At 33.3% G+C, this 26,415-nt stretch overlaps 2 protein-coding genes across 3 annotated transcripts; one reads left to right on the top strand and one right to left on the bottom strand.

Moving 5' to 3' along the window:
• Nucleotides 1–4,523: 4,523 nt before the first annotated feature.
• On the bottom strand, nucleotides 4,524–4,994 carry LOC114372983 (transcription factor TCP20-like). The gene has a single exon (XM_028330544.1). The coding sequence runs from the start codon at nucleotides 4,992–4,994 to the stop codon at nucleotides 4,524–4,526; it is 471 nt and encodes a 156-aa protein (XP_028186345.1).
• An 11,794-nt stretch (nucleotides 4,995–16,788) lies between these two features.
• Nucleotides 16,789–20,717, top strand: LOC114374923 (ruBisCO large subunit-binding protein subunit alpha-like). 2 transcript variants are annotated; one of them, XR_003658653.1, is made up of 9 exons: nucleotides 16,789–16,950; nucleotides 17,037–17,211; nucleotides 17,301–17,422; nucleotides 17,525–17,732; nucleotides 17,869–18,014; nucleotides 18,131–18,437; nucleotides 18,735–19,186; nucleotides 19,534–19,878; nucleotides 20,374–20,717. XR_003658653.1 is itself a non-coding variant. In XM_028332647.1 (8 exons), exons 1-8 carry the CDS (start codon nucleotides 16,894–16,896, stop codon nucleotides 19,819–19,821), a joined length of 1,755 nt encoding a protein of 584 aa, XP_028188448.1. In that variant the 5' UTR covers nucleotides 16,789–16,893; the 3' UTR covers nucleotides 19,822–20,042. The 2 variants fall into 2 exon arrangements, 1 of the variants encoding a protein (XP_028188448.1); XM_028332647.1 differs by lacking the exon at nucleotides 20,374–20,717 and having other exon boundaries at nucleotides 19,534–20,042.
• Nucleotides 20,718–26,415: the final 5,698 nt, after the last annotated feature.

Genomic DNA, 26,415 nt, shown 5'->3' with positions numbered 1-26,415 from the left:
CGCTAAGCCCAAGGCAATTTAGTTGTTCTAAAGTTTGTTCATGCGCTAAGCGAGTCATCCTCGCTAAGCACAATTTCTTCTATGTTTTTGAATAAGGCTTAGCGAGCCTGCTCGCTAAGCCAATTAAGTCCCAGTGGTCAAGTTAGGCTAAGCGCCTACTGGCGCTAAGCCTGTATAGTGCGTCGTGCTAAATAAGTCGGTCTCGCTAAGCGCAATTAGTTCTCTGCTAGAGAATAAGGCTTAGCGAGTCATGCTTGCTCAGCCATTGTACTGTGTCAACTAAGCGAGGGTGTCTCGCTTAGCCAGAGTCTCTATTTTTCTGTAGTCGCGCTAAGCGCGCCCTGCCCGCTAAGCGTATCATGTTATTTTCTAAAGGTGCGCTAAGCGAGTCTGTCTCGCTAAACGCCCGGACCATTTTTTTGTTTTATTTTTATGCTTTAAGTCTTGAATAAAACCTGTCTAACTTTGTTTCCTGTGATTCTTTTGATGCAGATGGCCTCTAGGAAGAGAAAATCAACCGCCTCTCGACCTCAAGAACCATATGACACGACCAGATTCATTTCAGAGGTCGCCTGGGAAACATATGAGCAGAACGTTCACTCCCAGAACATCCTTCCGGAGAGGAACGTTAACCTATATGTCACAGAGTACGATGAGTTCTGCCGGGAACTCGAGAGGAGGCGGTGGCATAAAGTCTTGACCAGGCAGCCTGATGGTCGCATTGATGTGGCCTTGGTCAAGGAGTTTTATGCCAATTTATATGATTCAGAGGACAAGTCCCCAAGGTAGGTCAGAGTGCAGGGCAAGTTGATAAAGTTTGATGGGGAGACGCTTAACGCCTTTCTGGAGACCCCAGTGGTTTTGGAGCCAGGGGAGCACTACTTAGCCTTCTCCAAGTTCTGCCATATACACCTAGATCCTCAGGAGCTTGCTTCCAAGCTCTGTATTCCAGGGCGTGGTTTTGTTTTAAATGATGAAAGAGCGCCCTAGAAGCTCCTAAGGAAGGATCTGACTACTTTGGTGTAGACCTGGAGTGTCTTATCCTATTCTAACCTCGCCCCCACTTCTCACACGTCCGATTTGAATATGGACAGGGCGAGGTTAGTTTACAGACTCGTTCATCTCAGGCCAGATTTCTCAGATGGCCCAGTCCAACTCCTCCTAGCTTGGCTTCCCGACCCTTATCACTGCTTTATGCATTGCCAGGGGAGTTGTTCTAGACTCGTTGACCTTCGAGTCCCTCAGCCCTGCCATTAATTTGACATATATTAGAAAGAACTATTAGAACCCGGATGATCCCACGATCACATTTTCGGGGACCCGCAAGACCCGGGCTAGGGGACCTGACGCTTCTGCTCCACCTGCTCCAGCTTCACCAGTTCCTCTCCCAGCATCCTCTGGCACCTCCGCTCAGAGCACCGAGATCTTAGTGCCAATGCTGCAGAGCCTCCACCATGGCTTATGCCTGGTGATGAAGAGTATTCACGACTTGGCTCAACATCAGCCCATTATGAGCATGGAGTATTTCATGACTCAGGTGCCCTGGCCAGGAGTCCAGCCTTCTCCTGTGGGGGGAGGTGAGGCTCCTACAACCCAGGAGTCGCAACCAGAGCCGGAGGCGACGCCCGAGGCCACATCGGAGGAGACTCCAGAGGTCATGCCTGCTGCCACACCCACCGAGGACACAAATTATGCAGCAGACATGGCGGCGGCTTAGAGCACCTGGGATCCCTGGCCCACTCCAGCACAGGATATACCTCAACCAGCGTAGGATGCTCCCTCCTCACCTCATGATGATCCCACTCCAGCACAAGATGATTGAAGATAGGACCTTATTTATTTTTTTTGCTTTTTAGATTCAGTTTTAGTTTATTTACTTATTTAGCAAATTCTACAGCTTTTTGAACAATTTACATTTATATGCACAGTGGTTTGTTTTGGTTTAAATTATGGTGTTTGTGATTGGTTTTGAAATTGGTTGATTGCATGACTTGAGTGAATTGCGATGTTAGATCATGTGCTTTGAATAAGTATGTGGTAATTAGAAGAGAAAGAATATGAATTAGGGGGGTGAGTGAAAATGTTAGTTTGTTTGACAGGTAAATAGTGAAGGCAATCATTAGCCATAACTCGGTAAGTTGTGTGAACCTTAGTTGTGAGAGAATGACTAGCATTAAGTACCAATTTTTGCATGAATCTCTGAATACTGAATGAATGCATAATTTTGGAAATGATGAAGGTCGTGATTGATTGAATTAGCCACTTAGTCAAATAGCTTACCTTGTTCATGAATGATGAATCCTTTGCACCCTTTTTGAGCTTAAATCTGATTGATTGAGTTGAACCCTAAGCCTGTTGAATTATAATCTCCATCTACCTTTCTTTAGGTTGTAGGAGAGCATTGTGGTTCAAAGCAAAATTTGTCCCAAATTTGGGGGAAGGTATTGGGTGATGATAATTGTGGTAAGACAAGCAACAACCACAGAAAAATTGTATCAAGAAGCAGTAAGTAAAAACTGCTAAAATAAAAAAAATGAAATTTTAAGAATAAGCAAAATCTATGTGTGTTGTTGCTTAACTTAAGTGCCTTATATGATTGTGGCATTTCAATAAAAGCTGGGAATAAAAGGAAAAGAGTTGATCTAAGGATGAATGCTCTCCTAGAACCTAAGTTTGCATCCTAGAAAAACCATGAATTGTTTGTAGCCCAGCCTCATTACAAGCCAAGAAAGTCCTTTAGATTCAATTTGTGTGTTTGTGATTGTATGTCATGAGATGAAATGCAAAAGTTTAGACTTGTGTTGGTTGTTGATTTGAAGAATTACCTTAAACACTTGTGCTTATCAGAGAAACAGTGACTGTGAGGATTAGGCTTGATGAACCTTCCTTGATACATGTCTTGCTTACTAGCTTATTTCACTTGTGCTGCTTAATGATCATGTAATAAACATCTAAATAAAATACTAAATTTGTCTAATTATCAATTGCTGTAATAAACATATAAATACATCATTCACTTAAATATCATATTTGTTTAATTTTCAATCAATGTAATAAAGATCTAAATACATCATTCAATTAAAAATCCAAAGTTGTTTAACTATTAATTTCTGTAATAAATATTTAAATACAACATTCAGTTAAATATCAAAATTGTTTAATTATCAACTTTAGTAAATATTTTAAATGCATACAAAAAATTGTTTTAACAGTCTAATGTTAGTTTTAGCAATCTTTAAAAGTTTATATATATTATCATTTTTTTACCAATCTAATTACTAAATTAGTTTTTTTTATTGTTTTTATACCACTATAAAATAATATCTCCATTGCTAAAAAATTATTACAAAAAAATTACACTACAAAACAAATTAAAAAAAATAAATTTACAATTAAAAAAAGCCATAATCCGTATGTTTTTAAAAAATTACGCATCTCTTCTTCTCCGGCGCAAAAGAAATCATCCAACTTCACCGTATATTCGTAAATAACACACCTACATCACCAGAGACAACAAACGCTCGGAATAGGAGGCTAACGGAAACAAGTTACATTAAGGGAGTGAGATTTTATGAAAAAAATAGGTGCTGCAAAAATGAAAAACATAGCCTACTATTTATAACAAAAAATACCCATAACGTTTTTTGAAAAAAACTGTTAAGTGTCCTAGCAAAAACGCTAGGTGCCCCAAGCAGTTGCCTCAAGCAGTTGCCTTCTTAAAATTGAGAAGCATAGATATGTTTTTTATAGTTAAATTATAATTTTAGTCTCTTATAATTTTAAATTAGGAATTTTGGTTTATTTATTTTTTAATTTAAGATATTTAGTTTCTTTATTTTTCATAGTAACTTTTACGTGTGAAAAAAGATTAAAATAAAGTGAAAAATAAGAGCGCTTTAATAAAAATTAAACGCATAACTTCTTATTCATAAATAAAGCAATAAATTATTAATACACTTGATTTTTTAGTTAATTATATTAATATTATTTTCTATATATCATTGGTCAGGATTTCTTAATTTTTTCTAAATTATCAAAATTTATAAATTAAAAAATATTTAATATATAAATCTTTTTAATTTTATTTTATATCATTTTAGTTTGAATAGCTTACGTATTTTTATTTAATTTTACCAATTTATAATTAAATTTCATAAATTAATATGTGATTATTTACATAATTTTTTGTAAATTAATTTTTACTCTAAGTACCCACTTAAATTATATGATTTGATTTTGATGTGTACATTTTTTGTACAAAATAACGCTAATGATAAAGATTTCTTCATCTCAAAAGAAAAAAACCACATTACAAGACATTTTTCTACAATTAAAGCCCTAAATCGAATAAGCCAGCCTATTCAACAAGCTATATGTGTTTTTTTTTGTGGCTGAATTAACAAGCTATATATGCTAATATTAGGGACTAACATTTTGTGCAATTGGTAATTAGAAAATAATTTAGACAAACACCATAAATCTATCTATTCTTTCTTCTTCTTTTTCCATCACTATCTTGTCCGTCAACCCAACTTTGTGATCAATGATTGCAGGATTGCCACCTCATTAGCAGAAAACTCCACATCAAAGTTTGCCAACGAATCAAGATCCAATGGTAGAAATTCCTTTTTTGACTCGATCTCATTGTCTGTTGACACAACCATTGGATTTGTATGCATACCAATAGTGCTTTCATCCTCACACAATGATGGGGTTGATGTTGATGCAGATACAACCATGGAAGAAGGTAATATCCCAGTGCCAGTGGCGGCGATAATGGAAGGTTCTGCCTGGCGTAGAAGCCATTCTATGGTCTCCCCATGAGTCTTGTAACCTAACTCATGAGTGAGTTGGAAGACGCGAGCAGCACATAAAGGTGGCAAAAGAACACGGCGTTCTCTCCCATTCACCTTGGTGTGGCGATCCTTCTTTGCTTTCAAAGATGGTAGCTTTGTGTTGATGGCTTTAAGAGTGATAGGTGTCTCAGAAACCATGGCTAGCTTTTTGCTTAGTTTAACCAAAAAACTTCAATAAGAACAAGACACAAAGTCAGAGTGAGACCTCTTTATAGTGATCATCCCACACCAGCAATCAGCAAAAACATTTAATAATAGAGTAATATTGTATCTTTTATGATTTTTTGTATAAAGAATGTATTAAATAAATACAGTAAATATATTTAATGTATCAAAAACATAAAAAAAAAATCATTATTTACCACACATTAAACAAGTAGATGGATTAGTAAGAGAATATTCTAAGAAAATGCATAATTATTCATGTTAATAGACTTTTGTTTTGGAGGATTACTTAATAATGTATGTAATAAATATATGTATTAAAACTTAACTTAAGTCACCAAGATAGTACTAAAAACAAATAAGGAATTGTATTTAATACAAATTTTTGTTCTCTTAGACTTACAGTTCAGCATGAAGGAAGATGTTCACGTTCTTTTTGCATTCAAAATTTCAAACTAGGAAGGTCTTTGCATAATCTGAGCTTGAATTTTTGGCTCGTGACCGAATATGGTAGAATCATTAATGCATTCTTTTGTAACACCCAAGATAAAGCTTGAGCAACATAAGAATTTTTAGTGTTATTCAAAGGTTTGAAAGTCAATCCACCAAGGATTCAATCCAATGTTTGGTGTCATTCAAAGAAGAGTTGACACATTTTTAGAAGTTATATTAACTTTTGTGTGGTTGCTAAAATGCAAGTGCTAAATCTTGAAGACAAGTAAGGTAATTAAAATAACTATTATAGTACTCAAGTTCATGACTTTAAATTTTCTCAAGCATATTGCTTAGTTGTCTTCTCTTTACGGGATTTAAAAAAAAACAAGTTGACAACTCATATGTAAAGAAGCTTATAAGGACTCAATAAGAGGAGTGTTTCATAACACACCCTCACTTTCTTATTTTCATATAGAAACATGCACCAAATCATCAATAACATTTATTTATGATTGATAAATAACACGATAATTAAATAAATGTGAAAGTGGAAAAAATGAGAAGGCTAAGAGATTTAAATTTAAATATAACAATTTTGATGATTTTGTGAATTTTTTATACTCATTTATGTATGTTGAAAATAAGTTTTTGGCATATAAAGCTTAGATACAATTCCATACATATTTTCGGTTTTATTTGTCAATCAAAATTAGTTTAAACTTAGTAACTGTTAGTCGTTATTTATGACTAACTTTTGTATTGAATAGTTACATAAAATTAGCATCTTTTCTCCAATTTATGGTTCTTTTTGTAGGAATTGTACATATTTCCATGTTTAGTTTGATTTTATATAGTAGATACTCCCATTTTGTGAATTAATGTTGAAACCACTTCAATTTCAGACTAAAAGGAGAGAAGGTTCAAGCAGCTGATGTCTCGCTAAGCGAGGCATATGCACTTAGCGAGTGACATTCGCTAAGCGAGGCATGCAGCTCGCTTAGCATGCTAGGAAACCCTAGAAGAGGATCAGTCAGAGATGTGCTCACCCAGCGCACCACAAGCTCACCCAACAAGTCGTTTGTCTCTTCTCGCGCTCAGTGCGTTCAGCTCGCTAAGCCAAATTTCACGTACTCTCGCTTAGCGAGATTGGCTCGCTAAGCGAGCCTTTAGAAGCTGAAACGTCCAAGTAGCCTTTAAAACACTGAAGTTGGTGGAAACTAAAAAGAGGATTCAAAAAATAGAGTCAAGAGAAAAACTAGAGCGACAAAAACAGAGCCACCAAGAGAATTTAAGTTAGAGGAGTGAGATTTGGGTTTTAGAGGTTGAAGGAGACATCCTCAACCCTTCTTTGCCATTTTCTTTCACTCAAACTCTGTTCTTCCTTGTATTGTAATTTTATTTCTTGTAATGGAAGGTTAAACCTCTTGTTTGGGAAGTTCTGTTGAACCCTTGGTGTAACATTCTTTTACTATCTATTTAATGTTGTTTTTATGTGTCAATTGCTTCTATTTATGCTTATTTTTACATGTTTATGGCTTGATCACCCATTTCTATGTATAGTTAGAATTTTTAGCATTGGGAAGTGCTTTAAAGCCTTAGAACTTGGTAGAGCAAGCTAGAAAACTATATGTCTAGGAATGAAGTGCAGGTGTCTAGTCCATATTATGTTGTAGACTTAATGAAACTCTTTTAGGTTAAGTATGTTGAGGGATCAAGGACGAGGTTTAAATAGAGTTAGGCCCATTCACTCGAGGGATCTTGGTTTGGGTAATTTCTCAGCATAAGAACACTAGGATAATATTAAATAGAGAAAAATACATAACAACATCAAGGAAAATTCAGTAGAACGACCCAATGCTTTCTACTTGACTGTTTTACTTCTCAAACCTTGGATATTTAGTATGTATTTAACTAGATTTTGAAAACAAAATCCCACTTGATATTTATTTCACTTTTGGTTGTACAAATGTTTGCTCACTGAATGTACAGTTCTGAGTGAAACAAATTCCTTGTGGATACAATACTTGGTCTTACCGTTTTAATATACTACTTGTGCAAATTAGTACATTTACCGACGCTTCAAATAGTAACCTATGATGACATATAATATAAACTTTTATTATGCAAACTATTATGATTAAAAAATCAAATTCTAATTGAAAAGTAATACTCTATCCTTCCCAAAATAAGTGTAGCTTTTGAAAAAGAAATTGTCCTGAAATAAGAGTTGTGTTAGTTTTTCAATGCAATTTTAATTTCTTTTCACTAATACCCCTAATAAGCATCACCTTAACAAGTTTATCTTTTCAATGAAATAATATTAATGATAAGGTTAGTTTCATAAAATTATCACTATTGTTCATCTCTTTATTAGTTTTTCATGATTTGCATAAAACAACCTAAAATTACACTAGTTTTGAGACGAAGGAAGCACTAAATGTAGACAGATGCTATAGTGCTCTATATTTACCTATCATTAGATTAATCTAAACTTCACAATCATATCCTACACTCTCCACATTGGATTATACCTCCCAACTCCTTCATAAAGCCCTTCCCTCTTAGAACTCCTTTAGCTATCGTTTGTTGTTGTTGCATTTCAGTTTTTTTCTTATTCTTTCTTCACAACCTACACATTTTCGACAATTCATTCCATTTGTTCCAAAATGGTCAAAGACCTAGTTCTCATTCTCCTCATTGGTGATGCAAATGCTATTATTGTTTTCATCCTCATAATACCTTCTTAATCAAACATGCTTCAAATTCATCGTGATCGCTTGATTTTTCCCTTTTGTATTATTAAGAGGCAAGATTTGTGACCTGACTATGGTTTTGAATTGATTTCATGATTTTCAATTTTGACTTTGCTTTTGAATCATGATATGCTTACAACGACAATAAAGCTTTAGTGAATTTCGAAAAGGGCTTTTGAGACTGGCATTAGAGCTTTGGAGATCGTCAATGGTATTGAAAGGGATTTTGAAAATGCATGAGGGGGGAAGGCATGATCGATGTGACAATTTTGGATCTTTCTATACACAATGAACAATCTTCAATTCATTGTTGGTGACAAATGATATGAGAATACTTAGGATAGTCTTGAAAACAAGTATAAACAAAAAAGAACATGACTCTAACCGCGACCTGTCGGTAGAACCAAAGTTATCAAAAGAAGCGTGATCCTAACCGTGACCTGCCGGTAGAACCAACAGTCCAACACTATTAGTTTTTAACCCAAGAACAAAGGAAAAGCTCTCATAATAGAGAAACTCTCAAATTTCATTAATCTTCTAAAATTTTCCAACAAAGTGTTTAAAAAGTTTATTTATACTCCTACTAATGACCCTAATTTAGGCCTAAGGCCCAATAACTAATCTAATAATTAAAAGACTTTAAAATAATAATAAAATGTCGTGCATGTTGGACTTAATTATTATCTAATCAACCCAATATTAATAGTTCATCAAAATTGATCAACTTAACCCATGGATGCTTCTTGTCTTGTAAATTGGGCTTCCCAAAGTGATTCTTCAAGTTGTCCTCAAAACATCTTCATCAACATGTAGGAGAGTAACCCAATTAGGTGCAACCCTTAGTTCACATTGCTCTTCTTTCTCTTTGATCTTTAGAATCAGGCCTTGCAATGCTTGCTTTATCTTCTTAGTCTTGGACCTTGTCATAGGATCTTCAATCCCTTGTAAAGGATCATTAAACGGGCTAGTTGCACCTCCATCATTCCCTCCCTCTTCGAAAGGATTCATCCTCAAATATGATTCATTACCTACATCAAAGAAAGATATATTAGTCACATTAAAGGTAGTATTTATGTTACCATATTCTTTGTCAAGTCCAGCTTGTAAGCATTGACATTTATCTTTTCTAGAACTTGAAAAGGCCCATCTCCTTTTGGTTGCAACTTGGATTTTCTTTGAGTAGGAAACCCTTCTTTCCTCATATGAACCCAGACCCAATCTCCTGGTTCAAAAATAACTTTGGGGTGACCCTTATTTGCTTACTTTGCATATTGTTCATTCTTCTTCTCAATGTTGGCTCGAACTTTTGCATGCAACTCTTTGATAGAATCTGCATTTTTCTTATCATCAAAATTAGCATACTCATTAGAAGGAAAAGGTAAGATATCCAAAGGATTAAAGCCATACACAACTTTGAAAGGAGAATAATAAGTAGTAGAATGAACAGACCTTTTATAAGCAAACTCAACATGTGGCAAGCATTTCTCCTAGGTTTTCAAATTCTTTTTGACAAGTTCATTTAAAGGTGTAGCAAGTGAACTAAAGTTCTTCGCAAATCTTCTATAAAAACTTGTTAAACCATGAAAAATTCTTACCTCATTAGCATTCTTAGGTATAGGTCAATCCTTATTTGCCTTTGCCTTTTCTTCATCCACACTTATTCCTTTTGAGCTAATGATAAAACCCAAGAACACAACATATTCAACACACACAAAAAAAACACTTTTTAAGATTGACATACAATTTATTTTCTCTCAAAATATTAAAAACAACATGTAAATGATCAATATGTTCCTCTAGTGTTTTGTTATATATCAAAATGTCATAAGAATACACCAGAACAAATTTCCCAATGAAAGCACGCAAAACATGGTTCATTAACCTCATGAAGGTACTAGTCACTCATGGTCATGAAAAAACTAAAAATTATAAAGGAAGACATGAAAACAACACAAGAGAGAGAAATTTTAACAAGAAATGATCCCCATTGCGACTTCCATGCTCCTTTGTAGCCACAGATGCTCTCCCGATGTTTTTCTCCCTTGAAAATCCTAAAATTGTGTTTTAGAGGAAACATATGGGGTTTCTGTTTTAAACCTCACTATTAGAAGGCAGATTCTAAATGATTATCAACTCCCCGCGGACCACGACCATGGTGAAAAGCTCAGAGAATTTCCACACATGGCCATGGTAAGTGGAGTGTGACCATCTTCAACACTTTGTAGAAATTCAGCGCTTGACAGTGGTGATCTTAGTATGGCCATGGTGATGACCATGATCATGGTCAGGCTAGTATGACCATGGTCAAATTGCTAGAATCTTCATTCGAGCCAAAATATGTAGTTGTTTTTACTCTTTTTTCACTTGTAACTTCTAAATATCCATGTTGCACAAACTAATACCTAAACATGAGTTTTGACAATAAAATAAACCAAGGATACATGATTATCGCACAAAAACTCATGAATCAACAAGATAAACTACCATTTTATCAAGGCATAATAATATATTATTCAAATATTTCTTTTTATAATTAAAATGAGTACATTCATGTGTGCGAATGCATAGGACACATTGATCTTTTACATGTAACATATACTAAATATAATATATGTCTTACAATTTGATAAGTTACTTTAAGTTGTTGTGAATAATATTTTATAAATATATAAATATGTATAGTAAAAGTAAATATATTTATATAATTTTTTTAGCATGATAAATAATTTATTTACTAATTGTTTTTAATCCAAATGAAATGGAAGTAAGAGAATATGATGATGATTATGCTAATAATTTATATATGGCATGAGACATAATTAAAAAAATAATAATACCAGAATGACAATATATATTTATGTTCAAAAATCAAAATGCTAGCATGTGATTAACTTCAAGGACTAAAATAATAACAAATTATTAAATTTAGAAACTAAATTAAAGATACAACTTTTAGACATGTGTCCACGTGGATGATATATGTCAACTATCAATTGTCACATCATTACCAAAGGTACCATGTAGACGTGCACATCAAGGATAATTGAGAAGAATTAGCAACATAATTAAAAGTCGAATAAATAATGGGTGAATTTGTTTAGGCTTAAAATAACTCATATATTTATAAGTGATTTTACAAAAGCTTAATTCCCATTTATGTTTGGTTACAATTATAAAAAAATGTTTTTTAATTAAAAGTGATTATTAACTTGTTTGAGTATGAAAAGTGAAGAAATGCTTTTTTATTCCAAAATTACATAAAAGACCTTATCAGCACTTATGAAGTAAACATGTTTGTTTAGTAAAAATCATTTTTTATACATGCATCATATGCACACTATTTTAATTAAAAAATACATTCAAATATGAATAATCGATAAATGAAAATTCCAAATATTATTTTTTTAGCCTAACAACCATGTTATTAAAATATTTTATTAATAAAATGTTTTCAAATTTTGGTGATTATTATTGGTCCTACACATGAACTTACACTAGAGTTTATTAATAATATTGTTATTATATTTTTATTTTAAAAATTACTTCATAGAAAAATCAATAATATGTATTAAAAATATTTATTATATTTTTTCTACAAGTATTTTATAAATTACCTCATAAAAAAGAAAGAAAAAAATTAAGCAAAATAAATAAGACTAGAAAACATAAATGCTTAAATTAACTAAAACTCACATATCCATTAATATGCTAAATAAGTACTCCAATTACTTGTAGAAGCAGCCAATCAAAATTAAAATGTCAAACTTATTTTTTCAAAGAGCAAAGACCTAAGAGAAACTAATGTCACACTCATCTTGGCAATTGATCTCTGATAACATTTCTTACTTCTTCCATGTATCTAACATATGCTTGAGATGATTCTTGCCATTCTTTATGATGTGGTATATAATTATGATCTCTACCATTAAAATTTTGCTTTCTAGCTCATAATACTTCAACATTCTCTAAGTTTTCAAGAATATCTAAATCTCCTAAATATATCCTTTTAACATAATTATGGAATGCAAAACATGGCCATATGATAGAGATTTGAGTTTCAAGTTTAAAACTGGTGATGTGTTGCAATATTCTCCATCTTGCTTTGCAAACACCAAAAGTTCTTTTAATAACATTTCTCAAACTAGAATGATGAAAAATAAATATTTCATCATTTGATATGAAATTTGGAGTCAATCTAAAATGTTGAAGATGATATCTCGCATTTCTATAAGGTCCTAAGAAGCTTTTGAATGATGGATATCCCAACTCAATAGGGTAATATTTACCTATAAATACATAAAAATGTGTTAAGAATATTGTAAAAAAATAGTCATCAATTAAAATTAAAACAATTAAAGCTATATAAAATTATATTTAATGGGATAAGGGAATCTTAGATTTGACTTTCAAAGAGTATCGATGAAAATCCATGAACAAATCCTTCCCAACCACACAATGCAAATGTAAAACACATGTTAAAATCATATACAACCATGACATTTGTGTTTGTATGTCATTTCCTATTCAAAAATGACAATTTCTTATTTGTACGAAGATGTAAAGTAATACGAGTTCCATTTATGGCCCCTATGCAATCTCTAAAGTAAGGCCAATAACGACCATCATCTTTGATGTAATCAGACGCATCAACATGCATAGGATCAATTGATCTAATTATGTTATTTCTCAATTTGTGCACGACTATTAGAACTCTATAGAAATGATTATGAATGGTCTCATGAGAATGCTAAAATCATTCTTCAACTGTCTATATGAGGTTCCATTACCAATCATATATAAGAACAAAACAACACTTTCTTCAACATCGATATGTTTGGTAGGTGATAATCCGTATTTATTGGTTAACTCACATACCAATAACTTACACACATTTTTCCTCATTTGAAGTTGCTCAAAAAACCTATTCTCATTTCCTTGTATTAATTCTACATACCACTTGTGACCAATGAGAATTGAATTGGTTTTAGCTTCTTTCACAACATGTTTCAATGCATGATTTGTGATTAAGAATGCAACCAAAGTAGTTGCAACATGCAGTGGAAACATATTAGTATTATTATTTGATACTTCAATTTCCATGTAGAGCTATACTCACTTTCATCTGAACTATTTGTCATCCTGTAAATCAAAATATAAATCTAATCACTATTTAAAACAAGACATTTAAAATACTTGCATCATACAACAAATCTTAAAGTGGCATCAATTTCATACATTAAAAGATCAAGTCTAAATATTCAAAGCGTCAAACATCAAATTACAACAAAGATAACAATTAAAACAACATAACAAATATTGAAATCTCAATCTTAAGAGCCACAACCACTAGGCCTATGCATGAAATATCCTAACGATGAGCTCGAGGGATGTCCACCTTAGTAAAAGTGCTCAACCAATCAAAGGTCATCTCACGATCATTATCCATGAAGTATTAACATGCTACTCGATTCTCTTTGATGGTTAATATTCTCACAGCCAAAAATATAAATGTGAACCCTTCATTAAGTTTGGAACTTCATTCAATAATGGTAAACACTTGTTATAGTTGTAAAGATCTTTTGGTTTTGGTTCGGTAATGGTAATATTTGAGTCCCGATCCAACACATGGACAACACAATTAAGAGATTGTTGAAGTCTATTTGTTGTCCCAAATTTTTGGTCTCCTTTTCCCACCCTTTTCCTTTTTGCATTCACATTTGAGGGACTTGGCGTGAAATTTGGTGGTTCTTCATTCGCATCTTCATTACCACTTCGATAATTACCAGTCCCACCTTCATGAAATTGAGTTTCTCTATGCATTGCATTATCCTCACCATCAACATTAGGTGCTTCATATGTCGGTGGATCTTGATATGGAATTGAAACAAAAAATTCATTAGCTATTGATGTGATCCTGACTAGGAACAGATCGCTTGATACAAGCTACGGAGATTTGGATGACGCCACTTCCAGTGAAGGAAGATAAGTCAGGGTAGACGCCACAAGGATTACCTTGATAAGTCTGAGATTGGTTCAACAAGGAACCCAGAGAGAAGCTCTCACCAAATTTTACGAAAATGCCAATTTTTTTTTATTGAAAACAAAAACCAATACTTATAGCGTATCTGAACAAAAAGATAAAAATAGACATGGGCCTTCAAAACAGTTTGGGCCAAAAAAAATTATAAATAAAAAATTAGAACATATTTATTATGAGCCTTCAAATTAATCTGGGCCTTTAGCAACAATTAATAGTCTTGATAGTGTCTCTGTCTCTGGGCCTTCATCCTTCTCCACTTGGGCCTTCATCCTTCTCCACTCGGGGGCTTTATCCTTCTCCACTTGGGCTTTCGTCCTTCTCCACTTGGGCCTTTAGCCTGTATTTGGCCAGTTTCAGGATTCTCATCAGCTTTGACCTTCTCCACTTGGGCCTTCGTCCTTCTCCACTTGGGCCTTTAGCCTGTATTTGGCCAGTTTCAGGATTCTCATTAGCTATTGTGCCCTTGAAGCATTTTTCCAACAAATCTAAGCATTTAGGTCCCTCGTGCTTCCATTTCAAGACATCTGGATCTCCCTATAGTCAAATATAAATAAGTAAATTAAAAAATAGAGAATCAAAACATAAATAAAAAAAATTATTTGCATAGTATAACAAAAACATGAACATACCTTGCTTTTTGAAATCCGCCATTCTTCATGTGCTGGGATGGTATTTTTCTCATAATTCCAACCAAGACCGGTGTCTTTCACAACCAACTTGGCAAAAGATTGAAAATCCTTTTTTTAGTGAATCTGGTTTATTTTTTAATTGAATCCTGTCATAAGAACTTTTTGTTCTTTCTTGAAATTTTCCTCTAAATTCTTTACTAAAATGAGTTCCTGGTCTATTCTTAGCATCTATATCTTCGATACATATTCTTTGACAAAGTGTTACTTACGGGAAATTTATTTAAACACTCAACCTACTTCTTTGACAAAGCTTTGACAAAGAGAAGGACATAATAGGCTTTCGTATCCCATCTTTGGAGATGGTGACTATTCTCTTTAACTCCTAGTAAGCCATTTAAAAAAAGTTGATTAATGGTATGATCTTACACTTGATTTCTTATGGTGCTTGAACAAGGACTATCTCTGCCTATGAACTTTGAGCTAATTGTTATCTTGTATAATAAACATGCTTGACTTTAACCGTGATGATATTGCGTTATTAGTGAGAAGAATATAATCTAATCAATTAATCTTGATCCCCAAAATTATTGTTTGATATACCATGCTTATGGTGAGCAGAATATAATATAATCAATTAATCATGATCACATTTTAAAAGGTCAAACATATAAAAATACATCATAACAAAACTAACAAGCATCAAAGGTGTAAAAAATAAAGGCCACGTAAGTGACATCTCATTTATAATGCACCCTTCTACACATAAAACAACAACCACACAAAGTATTCACTAAAAGCTTCATGTTGGCAACATATCAATAATCTCCAAAAAACCAACATATATATGAACCCTATACTTCCAACAAGTATGTATACACTAAGTACTTATCACAAATCTTATACTTCCAGCAAGTATGTATACCCCCGACAAAAAGATAGCAACACACATATTCTCACCAAAAATGCCACCAACAACCCACCGACCCCAACATGCGAAATTCCTAACAAAATGTGTCTTACACCCCCTTTCCCAAACAAAATTGGATCAAGACCCCACAAATAGCAAGAATTCCCTGATTACCGAACATCAATTGTCACAAAAACAAAATAAAATTAGGAGTTTCATTCTAATTAACACAACAACAAGGCACAAACCAAAATCGAAATACAAAATTATGAACTCACATGAATTGGTAAGGAGACTGGTGCTGAGGGAAGAAGAGACTGCTGCAAAATGAACTAGGGCTAGGTTTCAATGAGAGGAACACCATGGAACGAGACTAGTATTGCGAAGGGAAGAAGAGAATCATATGTTAAAAAGAAGGGTATTTTTGTAAAAAAAATCATTAAAAAGGCTTTTGTGTTTTGGACAAAAATGATTTCGCACCAACTAATTTGGATAAACTACTCCAAGTAGCTTATCCAAATAAATTGTTTTTAACTTACTTTCAACTTTTGTTTTTTTAAATAAATTCATACAAACATCTAAAAATTTATAATAAGCATTTTTTTATAAAATAAATGTTTTTTTTTCTATAAAAAAAACTTAACCAAACTCACCCAATATTCTATCACACTTTTTGTAAATAAAGAAATTAAATTCAAGATTTTCATAATTCATGAACTAATCCATTAGGTTAAAAAGAATGACAAATGAGTGAAATGATAAGTAAGTAAAAGTTTGTGATAGTCAGGCTTTTATTTTTTACTTTAAATTAAAAATTTATGTTTTTTCTTTTCATTCTAGCAACCATAAACTTAGCATTTTATACTTTCCAAAATCAAAATAAATATTTATGAATATAATTTCATTATTTATTTACCCTAAGCGACAAACCCAAATAGCAATTTGCCTTACACGAAGCCCCTCAACGGTTCTGGAATAGGTGGAATCTTCTAGAACCCCAACACTCTTCATAAAAGCCCAAACCCTAATCTTCTTCCCTCTATTGTTTTCAGTGTATTGGAAGAACCACCACTACCTTATCCATTTCCACTCCTCACCAAGCCACACCATGGCCTCAACCAACGCCCTCTCTTCAGCTTCCATTCTACGCTCTCCCAACCGCCAGGTACGTACAACCGCTACCCCCTCTCCAATTTTCATTGTCACTCTCCGATTTTATTTGATTGGTTTCGATTTTTTTTTTTTTTACAGTCTCTGACCAGAAGAGCGAACCACAACGGAAGAGTAAATTACCGTCAACCGAATAGCCGTTTCTCCGTCAAAGCCTCCGCCAAAGAGATTGCCTTTGACCAGCATTCCCGCTCTGCTATGCAGGCCGGCATTGACAAGCTCGCCGACGCCGTCGGGCTCACTCTTGGGCCCAGGGGTGGGCTTTTTTATTCATTTTTATTATCATGATTACATAATAAACCATACTTAACAATTACTTGCAATGTTTTCTTTTTTTTTTTTTAGGGAGGAATGTTGTGTTGGATGAGTTTGGAAGTCCTAAAGTGGTTAACGATGGTGTCACCATTGCTCGCGCCATCGAGCTTCCAGATCCTATGGAAAATGCCGGTGCAGCTCTTATTAGAGAGGTGTGTGTCAATGTTATGTGTAATTTTTGTTTTTGTGTGGAAAAATGTTTAATTAAGGTTGCTAGTAAGACTAACTAATGACTCTGCTAATGTTTAATTAAGGTTGCTAGTAAGACTAACGACTCTGCCGGTGATGGGACGACCACGGCTTCGGTTCTTGCTCGCGAGATAATTAAGCTGGGGCTTCTTAGTGTGACTTCTGGGGCTAATCCTGTGTCTCTTAAGAGAGGGATTGATAAAACTGTGCAGGGTTTGGTGGAGGAGTTGGAGAAGAAGGCCAGGCCTGTGAAAGGTGGAGATGATATCAAAGGTAATCTAATTATTATTGTTTTTATCGTTAGTTTGATATTGCTCTAACTCTAAGACCAGTTGTTGTGATTTATGGTTAGTTTGTTGAGGTGATGAGTTTTTTTTTTTTGTGTGTTTTGTTGGTGTTGTTGTGACAGCTGTTGCTTCCATTTCTGCTGGGAATGATGAGTTGATTGGGCAAATGATTGCGGAAGCAATTGATAAGGTTGGACCTGATGGTGTTTTGTCCATTGAGTCTTCGTCTTCATTTGAGACCACAGTTGAAGTGGAAGAAGGAATGGAGGTATCACTTCTATGAAGAATTGTGATAATAGTGAAAAAAGATAAAAAAAAAAGTTTTGTTTTGATAAACTTCCCAATAATTTCCCGGTCTAATTGTATGGCTTTGCTTACTTGTAGATTGACAGAGGGTATATCTCGCCTCAATTTGTGACAAACCCTGAGAAGTTGATTGTTGAATTTGAGAATGCGAGAGTGTTGATCACGGATCAGAAGATTTCAGCAATAAAAGATATTATACCACTGTTGGAGAAAACCACTCAGTTGAGAGCTCCTTTGCTTATCATTGCTGAGGATGTCACTGGTGAGGCTTTGGCCACCCTTGTTGTGAATAAGCTACGTGGTATCCTTAACGTTGCTGCCATCAAAGCTCCTGGCTTTGGTGAGCGGCGAAAGGCCCTGCTTCAAGACATTGCTATATTGACTGGTATGTGAAATTTCTACTTATTAAAGTTTTTAGTTGGATATTCACTACATGTAACATTATTTAGTTGGATATCCTAGTTTATTTTAAGGTTGTGGTGTGTAGTAATCATTTGTCAAGTTACCCTTGAATTTTGTCTCAACCCATTGATATGATGAAATGGCAAATCTTCCATTGCTGTAATAAAGTGCATCGCTAAGTAGGAAACATGATTTCTTTTGTGGAAGTATCATTCTGTAGTATATTATTTAGTTCTTTCTTGAGACAGTTTGTTGACAACTTTGCATGTTTAACTGCTAGGTGCTGAGTTCCAAGCTAGTGATCTGGGTCTGCTTGTTGAAAACACCTCAGTGGAGCAGCTTGGCTTGGCTCGGAAAATTACCATCTCCAAGGATTCTACCACTATCATTGCTGATGCTGCAACAAAGGATGAGCTGCAAGCCAGGGTTGCTCAGTTAAAGAAGGAGCTGTCACAGACAGACTCAGTATATGATACTGAGAAACTGGCTGAGAGGATAGCTAAACTGTCTGGTGGAGTTGCAGTCATCAAGGTTGGTGCTGCCACAGAGACCGAGCTTGAGGATCGTAAGCTCCGAATTGAGGATGCCAAGAATGCAACTTTTGCTGCCATTGAGGAAGGTATTGTACCTGGTGGAGGTACTGCACTGGTTCATCTCTCCACTCATGTCCCAGCACTCAAGGACAAGCTTGAGGATGCAGATGAGAGGCTAGGAGCCGACATTGTGCAAAAGGTGAGAATACTGATTTATTTGCACATATTTTGATGAGTATGGTATAATTATTGCTTTCACAGCTCATGTGCCACTGTTACATGAAACATACAAAATTGCACATTACATATTTACAATAAAGAAAGAACATCGGCAATAAAAATATATGCTTAGATACTTGTTAAATTCCCCATAAAATTGTGGTTGGATGGCCAATTTGATAGTGTTACTTTAAGTTGAAGTACTGGTGATACACAATCAAGATGACATTTGTCCTTGCTCCTTGTATACATAATTTGGGTCTATGTATTATCTTAATATATATCATGATATGAATGTAAAAGATATTATGAATGCTATATATGCAGGCACTGATAGCTCCTGCAGCATTGATTGCTCAAAATGCTGGAATAGAAGGTGAAGTTGTTGTGGAGAAAATAAAGAGTGGTGAATGGGAGGTCGGTTACAATGCTATGGTAGACAGGTATGAGAATTTAGTGGAGGCTGGAGTTATCGACCCTGCCAAGGTAACAAGGTGTGCATTGCAGAATGCTGCTTCAGTTGCTGGAATGGTGTTGACCACACAGGCCATTGTGGTGGAAAAACCTAAGCCCAAGGCACCTGTAGCTGGTGCCCCACAAGGCCTTACCGTTTAATTTTTAGGTTATTAGGGCTACGGCAAAGAACAGTTTTGTGCAGAAAATTGAAAGAGCGTAAGTGTTAGAATTCTGTTCAATAAAAAAAAATGTATTTGTAAACAGTTTTAGATCTGTTCGGCTTGATGAGAGAAAAGAGGTTATAATATTGGATTCTAGTCATGGTATGTTTAATGATATTGAAATAAGGTAGTCATCTGATATTTTTCTTCAAGTTTTAATGTTGTAAGCATAAGTAATTTTAGGCTCTTGATTTTGGTTCAACTTTAAGATTGGAATAACAAACTCATTTGATAGTTAAGTGACTTAACAAACTCATTCTACAAAATATAAACAATGGACCCAAAATAAGTCTTTTTAAAATTTTGTTTAAAGATTCCAATCTGAAAAAAAAAGGTATATCTTGTATTTCTGTTAAATAAAGTATTATTTCAACGATCAGTCTTGGAACATTAGAACTCTTCTAGGAACTTTTTTCCTCCAACATATTTCGTCAATTTTACTCCAAATTCTATTGGTGAACTGATATATTTCTTGCATGTATTTCTTTAGGGAGAGAAATATACCGATGATTTCGTTCGTTTCTGTGCCAAGAAAGTAATACACCATGAATTGCTCCAGCATTTTCAACATCAGTCAATCTACATGCAAGCAGACGATGTGAATCCTCCCTCCATCAGATTTGAGAAAATAATGGGTACTCGTTGAAGTTGTTTATCTTCTATTTTAGTAGTTGAAATGCAAACCCACTAGGGTCGGCCTAGTGGGATAGTGGATCATAAGTTCTAACTTCAATGCAATTATTTTTTTTAAAAAAATGTATGGATTATCTCCCAGTCATCACTGACTTGTTGCCAGTTGTGCATTTTATATAAGTTGTTGTTTTTTAAGTCAAATGAGTTTTTTAATCCTTTAATTTATTTTTTAATTTAATTTGATCTTTTAATTTCTTTAACTCTTCCCCAAAATGGATATTTTCCCAAAAAATGAATTAGTTTTGAAAATTAAAAGATTAAATTAAATAAAAAAGTTAGATTTTTAAATTGAAACGATATTAAAAATTAGAAGATTAAATTGAATAAAAAAATTAAAAATTAAATTGAATCTAAATAATAAATTAGAAGACTAAAAAATGTAATTTAACTCTTTTTATCTCTTCATCAAAATGCTTGAGTATGTTGTTGATATTGTTTTAATGCCAACTTCAAAAGTGCTTTTCATAGGAAAAAAAAATCACCAAAATCGTTTATGCCTCTATAACCCAGGTCTTTTCTCATACTCCTTTGCTTGTGTCCTGTGTTCTCTCGTGGATCACTTTCATCGGTCCATTATTGAATCTTACAATGTTATCGATTTAGTTCCTATTGTTATACATTGATCATTAAATCTTACACTTTTTAGTTTGATTCCTATATATGTGCATTCTTCACTTATTTTCTATGTCTAATGCTTTTTTAATTTGATCCTATATGTAATACATTCTTAATTCATCCCTACATGTAAAGAACCAATTAAAAATATGTTACACTATAAGAACCAAAATAAGAATGTATAATATGGTTAATGGTGATGGGGACCAACCGGTACCAATTTTGTAAGTTTTTCAATGTAAGAATTAAATTAAAAATGTGTGGCACGTGTAGGAACTAAATTGCATGTTAAATTTTCTCTCTCTTTTTTTTAAGTGAATGTCGTATATCATTGGCTAAAATCTAAAGACCGATTCCTCAAGACACGGAGACCCAGGGGCAGACCCAGTAAAAAAAAAATAGAGGACAAATATAATCTAAGTAATTTTAGGCTAAATGACTTATTTAGTTATTTATCTTATTTTTTTTAGTTTAATTTAATTCTTTATCTTAATTTTTTGTTTAATTTAATTTTTTAATCCTTTAAAAATGATTTTTTTTATTCAATTTTCTCCCTTCTCCTCTATTTTATTTTTAACTAAAAAAGTTCATTATTAAATCATTAACAACATGAATTTTAAATGGACCGAAGAATTGAATTGAACAAAAAAAAATATAAGTGACCAAAATACAAAGATTTAAAAGATAAATGAGTAAATTGAACCAAAAAAAAAGATAAAAGGACCAAAATAATTTTTTTAAAAAAAATAAAGGAGTAAACTGAATATAAAGGATTAAATTAAAATTTTTAAAAGATAAAAAGTCAAACTAAAAAAAAAATAAAAGATCAAATAGGTTATTTAGTCATAATTTTATAATAAAAATCTACACTAATTATTTATTTATAAGACAAAAAAATCAAAATCTATTAAAATGAATTTAGACAAATGTCTTCTACATTTTAATATTTCTTTTTATTATATCATGTTATTGATATAAAATACCAATAATTTATTAGTATAGAAATTAATATTTCATTTATTTTTCTATAATCAAAGTCTTCAATAAAAAATAATTAATTTAATATTAAAATATTATATATATAGATATATATTAAGAAAAATCAGGAGGCCCCTCCCTAATAATACGTTGGTTCGTCCCTGCCGAGACCGACTTAAATTCTTACAACAAATGTTCTTTCATGCACATACTCAAAGATGAAAGAAATAAAGCATATTTAAGAGATATAATTATTTATAAACTATGTCCTTCCATATTAGTTAAATAGATATATATTTTTTGCTTAATGAACCTATAGGTGGAGCCAGGGAGTCACTGCGGGTTGTCATGGTCATTCCCTAATTTTTAACTCCCTTTAAAAAAATTATATAAAGTATTTTATGACACCCCTGGTAGAAAGAAAAAAAAATATGAGGGATTTGATCTCGTCTCGCTTAAATCCAAAGTCCTTCCTCTCCCACTGAATGTACCTAGTTTTTATTTTATCACTTTAGTTTTGTTTTACAATAAAAAATACAGAATAGAAAACCAAGGACAACCCAAGTATATGCAGCGGTTCCAACTTGATTCATTTTGTATTTGGAGTATATCTGCAAGATGTCTTCCTTTCCGAAAAAGAAGTTGTAGATTACACTCACGGAACTTAGTAGGTTGGGGCTCCCCCAAATTTATTCTTATTACACCAATGAACTCAATGCATAATTTAATGCTCTCTATGTTCGGTTTGTTACTTTGCAAACTGATCCCCGAAGAATTCTCTCGTGTACGCAGAGTCGAAAAAATGTGATTCTTTATTTAGGTAGCATCTTGACTAATACCAACCCTATACAATTTCATTATAAAGACCAACAGCTTCGACAGAATCTGATTCAACAGTGATAGTCTTTTTTTTTAAAAAAAAAAGAAGAGTGATAATCTTAGAAAGTATATTTGATTCATCGTCATGGTTATCAAACTCTAGAGTTAATTTCCTTTATGAATTTACAAATCTACTTGTCCTCTATCAATTGACACTCTTGAGTAAATTCTTTTTTTAGTAGACTCTAGGTAAACTCTATAAACTTTAAATAGACACGGTAGACTCTCAAGTTTACCACTGAGTCAACGAGTTAGCAAGTTAAAAAAATTAGACTAAAATGTAAGTTATTTTTTATTGTTTTATGTTTATTTAGCATTCAACATACTTTTATTTAACGTGTTATTCTCAAATACAAAATTCTCATCTTTAATAATATCACACCTTTATTCTCTAATAACATCAAATCCTCGATGAGAATGATCTATCACTACTATAACTTCTACAAGTTATTGTTGTCTAGTGGTGATGTATTATTAGTTGACTTGGTTATTTAAGTATTCTGAACTTTATGATTTATTATTTTACTTTATTATATTGTTGAAATGTTTAATTAGTATGTTATTTATAGATATTTTGTTATTATTTTTATATGAAGTAGACTCTTACGAGTCTACGAGTAGAGTATCTGAAACTCGTCTGCGTAAATTCTCAAGTTTGATAACTTTACATGATATTTGTATAATGTAACATCCCAATTTTTCGTAAATAAATTTAAAAAGCTTTTTAGTAAAAATAAATAAATAAATAAATATAGAGCAAATAATAGGCTGAGTACCTTAGGTATAAATAGTTATGTTAAGTCAGCTGCCTCTTTTGGCCTCATTTTCGTTTTTCCTCTTCTCCTCTCAAAACTCTTTCTTCTTCCCGCAACCCACCAAACCTGTCTCAGTAAAACGACGATCTCAAACATGTTCACCGTTGGATCGTTGTGAAATTTGAGTATCATGTTCGCAACCCAATTATGAACATTCTCACCGTTGGGAATTTCAAAATCATATCTGAGCTTAGAGAAAAGCCCTTCGCATTGTAGCATTTTAATTTCCCGCAGAAACCCAAAACTTTCTCGGTAAAACTACGATTCCGGTTTCGTTAGCCGTTGGATTTTCAGGAAATTTGGATATGTTGTTCGAAATTCAATTCCGCAAGCTTCCACCGTTGGGATTTGCGAGACAATATTCGTGGAGGAAGAAAAAGGAATCGCATGAAGACAGTACAAGTGGAGGTTTCAACAATCTCTTCTCCGTCTCTCTAACGTTTGGGAATTCTATCGAAGCAGTCAGATGAATAATTGAAAGAATTTCAGGAAACCGCTAGAGATGTTGCTATCGCTGGCTGAAGACACGTGAGTCCGCCCAGAGGTAAGGGATGAGTTATTCACAATTGGAGATTAGTGAGAACATGTGTAGGGATCCTTAGAGGATTAAATTGAGGTTTTATTTTGAGATGTTTGTTAAATTACAATTTTTTCCTTTATGATTATAAATAAAATATTGATGTCCTAATGAAGATTGCTTGATAAATTGTGCTCTTGATATTTGTATGTTTCGACCTATGATTTTGATATAATTGTGTAATATTATTTGAGGGGTTTTAGTCCTCATGTTGTGATGGTCTTTAATATAAATTGTTATATTGAGGATATGAAATGATGATTCAAATTGTGAGTATGTGATGAATTGTAGAATAACATGTTGCTTTGAGATTATAATATTGTTATTGAGGTTGAGTATAAGTGTAAAGTTGAACATGTGTTAATGTGTGAGATACGTGTAAACATGTGATGGTGGATTGTCACACTATGAGATGTGAAATTGTGAATGAGTTCTAGTTGTGGATAAGTGTGTAGTTAACACTTGATGTAAAATTACTTGTGTTGTAAGCTATGAATTGTACAATAACCCGACCAGTGTTATCTTGAGAAAAGCGTTGATGCGCAGTGTTAAAGAGAAAATGTAGGTTTCCTATTTAGGAACCAGTGTTAAATCGTAGAGCAATTGTGTTGAACGTGTTTAAAACACGGGTGTAAGGTCGTGAGTGTTGTATAATTCATGAGCAGTGTCTGCATGCAAAAATTATTTTAGGGGTTGGACCTGAATCAGGAGGGAGAGGCCCTGACGGACTCTTCGGAGTGTAGGCCTTGGGGGTCACCGGGTTTGAGTGCTCCTTTAAGCCTATGCTGATCTCATATGGTTGGAGCATTCTCGCAAAACATCGTGACCCTGACTGGTCTCCCTATGATCTTACTTAGTGAGAGTGACCTGACAAACCCATGGTGTGGTGTGTCTTGTTATGTACTCCTAAGCGCCCCAGGGTGGTTTTTCACTGACATGGTACCACATTGCATATAGGATTGAGTCTTAGCATAACTATTGCATATACTTGCTAATTGATGTGTTATTATATCTTGATCGAAGTGTTGGATTCTTGTGTAATGTGATTGATAATTGAAAAGTGAATTTTGAATGACGAAGTGGTGAAGTTACGTGAGCTATGTTTAAGCAAGTGGTATCTCATTTATATAATATGTATATTTAATTGTCTTGTTTCTCTATTAGCTAGGAATGTGATAACTCACTCCCTGTGTGTTGTTGTGTTTGGATCCTGTGATGATTTTGAACTTGTGTTCGGGGGAGTAGATGAATAGGTGGATGACTATGAAGAACCTCATGCTAGAGGACACGGGAACACAACGCTCTGATAAGATGTGACATTAGGATATAGGTTCTATATTAATTGTATGAAACTTAGACGACTTTGTTGAGTCGAGAATACTTTATTATTTATTTGGACAAGTTTGAATATGATGTAGAAGAAAATGAATGTGAGTCTTTTTCCCCTTTGAAAGACTTGTTTAAAAAAAATGTTTTATAAATACTTTTAATTAATATTTGAATTTTTTTATTCCTTATTAGTATATATGTGAGGGGTAGAGGGTGTCACATATAACATGAGAAATTGAAGATGTATCTGTTATTGATTTAGAGAAAAAATTATGCACTAAAAGTGTAAAAAAATTTACAAGTCACCTAATCAAAACTTAATATGTATGATAAATTTATTGGTTTTTAAAATAATTATTTTAAAATAATTCAAACATAATTTGTGATTAGATGACATTATAAAATTATTATAGCGTGTATAAATATTAACCCATTGATTTAAAGGGAGCTAGCAATGCTTATTTAATAAGTTAATTTAAGTCCACCTTATTTTCATGCTTTATACATCTTTTCATTTTTAAGAGTTATACCCTTTTTTTAATATGTCACATTGAAAAGTAAATTTGAGAGCAAAATAATTAGCATCTTAACATTTTCTTTGTACATTTTAAAGTTATATGCTTAGATTAAAAATAAGTGAATTATG

This window comes from Glycine soja, chromosome 11 (genome assembly GCF_004193775.1).
Source record: "Glycine soja cultivar W05 chromosome 11, ASM419377v2, whole genome shotgun sequence".
Taxonomy (NCBI): Eukaryota; Viridiplantae; Streptophyta; class Magnoliopsida; order Fabales; family Fabaceae; genus Glycine; species Glycine soja.
Note: the sequence above shows the minus strand (reverse complement) of the source record. Positions and strands in the feature narration are given on the sequence as shown.

Excerpts from the sequence above, each read along its gene's own strand:
- LOC114372983 (XM_028330544.1), bottom strand. The coding sequence starts at position 4,994 with ATGGTTTCTGAGACACCTATCACTCTTAAAGCCATCAACACAAAGCTA.
- LOC114374923 (XM_028332647.1), top strand. The coding sequence starts at position 16,894 with ATGGCCTCAACCAACGCCCTCTCTTCAGCTTCCATTCTACGCTCTCCC. Across the intron at positions 17,423-17,524 it reads GTGCAGCTCTTATTAGAGAG|GTTGCTAGTAAGACTAACGA; the intron begins GTGTGTGTCAAT and ends TGTTTAATTAAG. Across the intron at positions 18,438-18,734 it reads AGACATTGCTATATTGACTG|GTGCTGAGTTCCAAGCTAGT; the intron begins GTATGTGAAATT and ends TTTAACTGCTAG.